Here is an 8,638-nt window from a genome sequence, read left to right on the forward strand (position 1 = left end):
AGATTGTATAGCGTATGTGAAGCCAGCGCGACGACGTAACGTGCTCGATATTGCGAGTCGATATCCGAAATTGGTCTTGCGATAGATCCCGTCTGTTAAAAGTGTCTTGTTACTTGTCCCGATACTTCTGTATTTTCTTTTATTTTTTCATTCTTTTGTAATTACTGCCGCCGCGACAAAGCGATCTCGCCGTATCCTAACGGTGAACTTTATTTTGTATTTTTTTGTTATTCTCGTTCAATTGTCTCTGATTCCGCGGCGTTGTAATAAATTGTTTATTTCTTCTAATTTATCTGCAGTGTGGTTGATTGCGAACCTAATCCGAGATTCGTCCGGGACAGCCGTGTTTAATTATCATCCGACCCACCCCCTCTCCGTTTCAAATAGAGCTAGTCGGCCCATTGTGTCGAGCGACGCACATTTTGACGCGAGTACGCGTCTGGCGCCCAAAATTATATCCAAGAATTCGTCGGCTCGGCGCAGTGGTATGCTCGGTTTATCACCCTTTTCTGTCCTGCTGATCTAGACGTTTCCTATCTCGCGGACTTCCGTCCGTGTCCCGATCTCGTATCTTTCCGTTTTGGGCGGGACGACGCGGGAATTTCGTAACATCCGCGAAAACCGTCACAGTATATACACACACACACACACACTATAAATTATACGACAAATCGTCTTTGAATCCGTTATAAAAAAGAAAATATCAGACTGGTTTCTATCGAAGATAACAAAGAAGCAATCATTGTCACTCTTTACGTCAGGACAAAAGCGACACAGCGAGATGCGTCTCAATAATCGATTAACTTAGAAATGTGTTCAACTAGTTAAGAAATTAAAAAATGTTATTATAAAACTTGTGTAAATACGCTTATATATTTGTTAATTGTTATTTAACATATATTTGTTAATTGTATATATTTGTTTATTTTATTATATATTTTCTTATTTAGTTTTTATACATCAATACTGTTATTTATACTGTTATGCATGTTATTATTTATATTGTTTTTCTTTATGTATGAAAACGCAGTGTTTATTGCCAAAGTGCTTCATAAAAAATCAATGTTTTGTTATAATAAGTTTAAATAAATGATACAAAAATAATTACATTTTATGGGTTTTGTGTTTCTTTCATACTCTCAATAATCACGGTAGTTAGTAGTATAACATAGTTAAAAGAAAGAAATTTATTATTATTTATTATGTCTGTATATAATATTTGTTATATAAAAAATAATTGTTCTTGCTGTTTGTTTATTATTTGATCAGTTTTGATTTTCAATACATTTCATGTATTGATTATTTTGTATAATATATTAAATTCTATTTTGTATAATACATTAAATTCTACTTTATTGTTATTACTTTTTGACACATAATATTACGCATTTTCAGATTTATTAAGCCTGTGTTTCGATATCCATTGCCAGTACTACAAATCTATACTTTACGTCACATGTGCTGTAGATTTGCAGTACCGGCAGTGAAGATCNAAACGCAGCCCATGTAAGTATGAGAGAGTAAGAGAAAGAGAAAGAGAGAAGGAACGGCATAAGAAACGGGCTAGCAACTAACCACGCTTCTCGCGGCTGGCAGGTAGCTATAGCTATAGCTATAGCGAAAGAAAGAGAGNGGTTATATATGTCCGTCTCTNTCTACTGCTCGAAGCTGGCCGAAGCGCCGAGCGCACACGTACACGGCTGTTCGCCTGTGTGCGTATCCCCTCCACTTGCTGTTGCATGTTGCTAGCGTCCGCAAACTAGCATCTCTGCGTCAGTGAGCCGCGCGCCTGATAGTGTGCGTAAGCGCTCCGCCGCTACGGAGCGGCGGTCGGCGAAGGTATGCCTTCGTGTACGTCGCTAGCATGAAACTTTTTACGCGTCGTAATAATTATTAGAAATAATTTTTTCTTGTATCAAAAATCACACTCTTTCTGTTTTTTGAAACCTTCCTGTTTTTTGTATAGAAAATTTCAATAACGGATAGAATTGTCGCCAAGGCGTAACTATTCTCATAGAAAAGGACTAGAGAAGAATTTTGACAAATACAAAAAAATGAAAGAGGTTTTTTCCGTCTTTTACAAAAATAATTTTGTAAATAAGAAATTTAATACTAAATAATAAATAATTTAATAACAAATAATAAATAATTTAATAATAAAGTTTGTAAAACAATAAATCTTTCTTGTAAAAGAATAAGTTTTTCTGTATATTTTTACATGCGTTATATATTTTCTTTTAAATAGTCGTTTAAATGTTTAATTGTTTTAAGTTAAATTCTCTTAAACAATTTATTATAATATTTCTGAGCAACTACACAAAATCACTTGTAGTGGTTTTAATTCGGTGTAAACTTTTAGTATTAACGCTAAGATTTTTCTAAAAACACAGATTACAAAATAAGTTTTGTAAAAAAACGGAAAAGACCTCTTTCATTTTTTTGTATTTGTCAAAATTTTTCTCTAGTCCTTCTCTATGAGAATGGTTACGTCTTGGCGACAATTCTATTNGTTATTGAAATTTTCTATACGGTTTCAAGAAACAGGAAGAATGTGAATTTTTTATGCAAAAAAAAATTATTTCTATTAATTATTACGACGCGTAAAAAGTTTCATGCTAGCGATGTACGCGAAAGCATAGCTTCGCCGACCGCCGCTCCGTAGCGGCGGAGCGCTCACGCACACTATCAGGCGCGCGGCTCACTGACGTGCGCCTGGCTAAGGATCGGTGCTAATTGGCCTGACTTATTCAATAATTACTCTTTTATTACATGTAATAGCAAAAAACGGTTCAGGACTTTTCGACAGTTTTTAATGAAGAATAACACTATGTACTTAGTGGGCGGTCTTTCGTTGACACCCTGTATATATACAATGGGATTACCATATATACACAGAGTCCCATAATGACCGTCTCACCGCTCGTAGCGACGGAATGGGAGGAACTAACAGAATAACATGTGCATACATAGACAGCATATAGGGTGCGTTTGGGCAGCGCGCTATCCGCGCTACTGTATTCCGTCGGTACGGCGCGATCATAGACTTATATAATAGACGTAACATTTATATGACGAAGGTGAGAACAACATTAAAGGACAGAGATAGTGCTGGAGTAGTTGTCTCTCTCTCTTACAAAAAGATGGTAGGAGACCAATCATCTCACAAATCTATGTTATCACCTTTCACTATCACTTTCTCTCAACTGACTCTCGAACTCTATCTTCGTTGCTTTCGGCCTGCCGCGGCCACGAATCAACTCACTGCTAGAAAAGAAGAGAATTACTCCACGACTATTTCTGTCTCTTTTAACGAAGCTTCAGCTCCTCTTACACGAATGTTCCGTCTATTATATAAGTCTATGGGCGTGACAGACTGGGCTGTCCTTACGCTGAATGCACGCTGATTAGCAGATCTTTATTAATTAATATCTCGTTAATTATTACAAATCTTCCAAAGTGAGGGATAGGACTTTTTGTCTTAGAATAATCCCTTCTTTTTGCCTACGAGCGGTAAGACGGTCATTATGAAACACCCTGTATATATATATATATATATATATATATGGTAATTCCAAAAATAAGATATATATATATATATATTTTATTTAATTGAACATAACGTGTTTACGCTTTGTGCGTACTTACGTCTTTTAAAAACGACTTCACTGATTCTTCAGTGCGTCCAGATACAGGAACAAGTCTTGGAAAGTCATCATTTGGTGCACCGTTATTGGTCTTTTTTTTTCGGTTCCACTGTAACAACATGTGGCTATTGGCTCCGCCGAACCCAAATGAGTTCATTGATATAAAACCGTTTGTTAGACGCGTTGGTTCCGTAACAACGCGTACAGATCCATTTTTTAGAGATTCTATGTCTTCTTGTGGCAATGTAAAGTTGATCATTGCTGGAATAAAGCCAGTTTCCATTGCAATTATCGCCTTCAAGAATATACAAAATGTAGTTATAAAGTATCAAACTTTTGAATAACCTTAGCGATCTGATTCATATCGCTGGCCGGTTCAGCGTGACCAAGATTGGATTTCACGGAGCCAATCCACAACGGTGTTTTTCTATTGTTACAAAAAACATTTGAGATAGCATTAATTTCTACAGGATCTCCGGCTTTTGTGCCGGTACCGTGCGTTTCAACGCATTAGTTGGCGATATGTCGCAATGTTGATAAAACTCAGTTAATAAACGTGTTTGCATAATTTCCGAGAGAAATGTTATTCCTTTTTCTTTGTATCTATCGCTATTTATTGTAATATGTTTGCACAAAACATAAATTCTTTTTGTATGTTTCGCTGTTTGAAGATATATTACCGATACTGTTTCACTCCTACAGTATTCATTTGCGTTTACATCAAAAGGTCTGCAATAACCAGTTGGTGACAAAACACCTACAATTACNCATACATATAATATCATCATTATTACATGTGAGAAAGTGCATTATTAAGATATATACATCGTTTTTCTATACACATATAGTAAAAGATATAAATAGGTTTAATAATACTACCAAGACGAGAAAACTGCCTAGTCGGTGTCGACTGTAGACATAGATTTCCAGCGGCAACAATTGCGCTTTCACATCTACCAGATGTGATGATATTATAAGCCAACGTTATAGCATAAAGACTAGCGCTGCAGGCTGTATCGACTAAATACGATGATCCTTTCAAATCCAGCCAATAAGTAATTAAATTTGCTACCGTGGTTTTGGAACAACCAACAATATTTAAACTATTGATCTAATTGTAAAATGTGTAGTTTTCATTTTTATTATCAGATAAATATGTTTGAATTGATATGTAAGAACATTAATCAATCATTATATAAACAAAAAAATTTTCAATTTGTTTGTGATTGGGCTAGTTTGAGCCTAAAATGTATCGGGATGTAAAATTTCAAATTATTTAGCGCTTTGTTTTTGATATCTTACGTAGTGATATCTGCCATTATGACAGGGTAAACTTATCAGTGAGCCGAATGTTTGTTTGTAGATTGTATTATCGAATGTAAAGTATGTGAATGTAAAGTATATCGAACATAGAGCGCTAAGTAAGTTGAAAAAAATTTTACATTTTGACATATTTCAGATACGTTCCTTACAGAAATTTATTACTTATAATTACTAAACCAAAGTGAATAATGAATTATTAGCCTATGATCCAGTGATAATTTTGCACATTACTGAAAATTATTGAATAAGTACTGAGGACTTATTACTGTTGATAATGAATTACTGAAAAAATTACTGTTAGTGTTAGCATAGAAAGTTGTTTGGGATTTATTCGGAAAGCAGATAGATTTTCCCACAATATATTGGATTCTCCGTGGAAATTCTATATCGATTGGAAATGTAACGCTTTGCAATTTAAAATCTAAGAAAAGATTTTATCTAGAATTTAAGTGGAATTCTTTACTAAAAGAAAACAAGTACCAATGACAAATCGCCTTTTGAAAGGGGAATTAATTCGAGATTTTACTCAAATCTAATCTTTGGAGACCCGATTTATCTTGCCGATCGACCTGTGAACTCCGTTGAAAAGAATCAGACCTAAAACAATTTTAACAGATTGATGGTGATTTGAACTTGAGACCTCTATATTCGCAGCTCCCTCACTCTCTGTCCGCGAAACCACTTGTTTCTTAATAAATCGTAATTATTTTTATCTACTTAATATTACTCAAGTTATCTTACAAATTTCATTTTATTTATTTGAAGTATTATTTTATTTAAAATATTGCAGTGTGCAATATACTTGCAACAGTGGATAAAAACATCTCTCTTATTATAAATGTGCCAGTAATTTTTGTTACAGCTAAATTATTGAGTCAATGATTCATCATTGAGTATGAGTAATGGATCACATAGTTCCATCACTCAGCAAGTAATTCATTACAGAATCACTCAATGATACTTCAGTAATTCATTACACGGCTCAATTACTGGATCAGTAATCAAGCACACATACTACGATGACTAAGCTACTGAAACTTATTGACACAGGACTAATTAAATTACTAAAAATCACTGCAATTTAATAATTAAATTACTAAGCGACAATAATTAATCACTGATGTTTCAGTAATACTTTTCTGTAAAGAGTAGCTCTTATGAAAACGAACTACTGCCGATTACATATAAATAAATTCAGTAATATAAATATTACTGACAATCACATAAGAATATTATTAGGTATTACAGGAATCACTGAGAATATTACTGGCAATTACACAGAATGTCAGTAATTTTTTCGTATCATTGCCGCAATATATTACTGCCAGTAGTTGTTTTGTGTAAGGGAGATGACATTATAATAGCCTTTCTTAATATCAAATTAAATAAAGTTTCGAACGTCTGTAATTCCATACATTAAACAATACAATTTACACATAAAGTTCAATCNAAAGATAGTTTTCTAGACTTGAAAATAACTTTAGTCAACAATGTGATTTGTGATTGATACACCAGCACACAATTTCTGACTGCGCAAACTTTGACATCAGAAACTGTTTGCAGAAACGCTCCAATACGGTAACATGCTTTGGTGCTGCCGAAACNGTTAGCACACAGAGACAAAGGACACAACAACCCCGTTGACAATATACATGAATATTGCGGCCAAAACGATTCCATCGATATGTTAGTNAAATTGACAACAAATAGATGATCAATAGCAAACAGGTCTGTTTTTAGCAATACTGTGACCAAAGAGTCTGCAAAACCGTAACGGCATCTGTTTACGACAAAACGGTGACCGCAGTCGGGTCGATCTGTTGAAAGCATTGACGACAGAACACCAAGCAGGTCTGTTCGTGCATACATGCGAACTTTGCACGTAAGTCTACAAGACTAACTGTTTGACATATCTAAGCAACAAAATGACGATTATCTGTGGTCNTATCTGTCGCCTGTGTTGATAACAGATTGTTAACAGACAGTAGTTGTTACAACAATAGTCTTTTACAGTTACAACTGGTTACCAGGTGGCACGCAAAACTGCAACAGTTTTCATTACGTTTACACGACAAATTGACAACAAACAGTAAGCAGGCTTATCGACCGCGCTGACGACAGATTGACAAAACAAACGCNACAGATCTGTTCAACTATTACATTGGCAACATAAAGCATATATAGAAGTGTCAAACGCAAATTTTTTATTTTGTGCTATGCTTCTATCGCTATTATGTCGCATTTATTGCTATTATGTCTAAACCTTTTAGAGACAGCCAAAGTGTTAATATTAGATCAATCTGAACAAAAAACTATTTTGCAACATTTCAAGTAGTATGTTTATCATACAATATTAATTTATTATGAATTTATGCATTTATTTATAAATGTAGTAAATTATTCTTATATTTATTGAGTAATATAAAACAATGAGTAGCTTTCTAGCTACGTACACAGTCGACACTGTGTAACACAGTGTCCACTAGTGTGATTGAGACACACTGATATGCTTTTTCTCACTCTAATAGACAGTATGTTACACATTTAACCTAAATTTTTTCCGAAATCTGACGTAGTAGATCAAATTTGCCGCAGGATTCGTTTTCAGTGACCAAAACTCTATTAGAAATCACTTTGTTTATTCAAGTCTCAAAAATGTGTTAAACAATGTAATCAGCATATGTTAACAAAAAATTTGTTCGCGTTGTAAAAATATACTCTTTAAATTATATTTAATAACACTAAGAAAAGTATTTTTACTCATTTTTGCAGGTACATTGCATCGCAACATTTTTAGTAAAATAATAATGTAAATAAATAATAAATGAAATGTAGGATAGCTTAAGAATAAGTAGATAAAAATAATATATATGTTAGTAAGAAACAAGTAATCTCGCGAACTAAGGAGCTACGAATGTGGAAGTCTCGAGTTCAAATTTCGCTATCACATTAAGATTTTTTCAGGTCCGATCCCTTTCAATGGAGTTTATTGGTTGATCGGCGAGCTAAATATCAGGCCTCCAGAAATTAATTCGAGTGAAATCTCGAATTAATTCTTTTCCGACAAGGCAATGTGCTATTGGTTTTNATTTAATTTTTAGTAAGTAATTCTACTTGGGTTCTAGGCGATAGATCTGATTTGCGTTTGGTAACAATCTGTCGCACTTCAGACGTTTGATACATTATAACTACATTTGGCTTGTATTTGCTACTGTTTTGTTGACAGTTCTGGTAACAGATATGATGTGTATTTGGCGCAATTTTGGCGCCAACAAACAATGACCAAATCTGTTTTGGATTTGGTGCGTTACTTTGGCTTTGTTCTATTAGTGGCAGACCTGTTATGATTTTGGTCTTATTTTAACATCTTACATGTTTGACATATATAGTCGCCGAACCATATTCTAAAGAGAACACAGATAGATATGGATTTGGCCTACAAATTTCGTCAGCGTTGGCGACAAAACCGCGGTTTACAAACATGTGAAATGTCAAAATAAAACCAAAATCATACTAGGTTTGCCACTAACAAAACAAAGCCAAAGTGACGCATCAAATTCAGAACAGATTTGGTCATCGTCTGTTGGCGTCAAAATCGCTCCAAATACACATCATATCTGTTACCAGAACTGTTAACAAAACAGTAGCAAATACAGACCAAACAGTCACAG

The 8,638-nt window shown here is 34.4% G+C and overlaps 1 protein-coding gene across 1 annotated transcript in view; it reads right to left on the minus strand.

The window, feature by feature from the left end:
• Positions 1-3,645: 3,645 nt before the first annotated feature.
• LOC109862163 (fatty acid synthase-like) overlaps positions 3,646-8,638 on the minus strand; it is a gene marked incomplete at its 3' end in the record, with an annotated part of 8,397 nt that continues 3,404 nt past the window's right edge. Inside the window, exons 3-6 of the mRNA XM_020442122.1 lie at positions 4,524-4,755; positions 4,113-4,401; positions 3,990-4,071; positions 3,646-3,939 (exon numbers count right to left, since the gene is read on the minus strand). Of these exons, the coding sequence (XP_020297711.1) occupies positions 3,646-3,939; positions 3,990-4,071; positions 4,113-4,401; positions 4,524-4,755 (897 nt within the window). The remainder of the gene's footprint in view (positions 3,940-3,989; positions 4,072-4,112; positions 4,402-4,523; positions 4,756-8,638) is intronic.

This window comes from Pseudomyrmex gracilis, unplaced genomic scaffold, assembly GCF_002006095.1.
Source record: "Pseudomyrmex gracilis isolate BER0280 unplaced genomic scaffold, ASM200609v1 scaffold_1433, whole genome shotgun sequence".
In the NCBI taxonomy this organism is placed as follows: Eukaryota; Metazoa; Arthropoda; class Insecta; order Hymenoptera; family Formicidae; genus Pseudomyrmex; species Pseudomyrmex gracilis.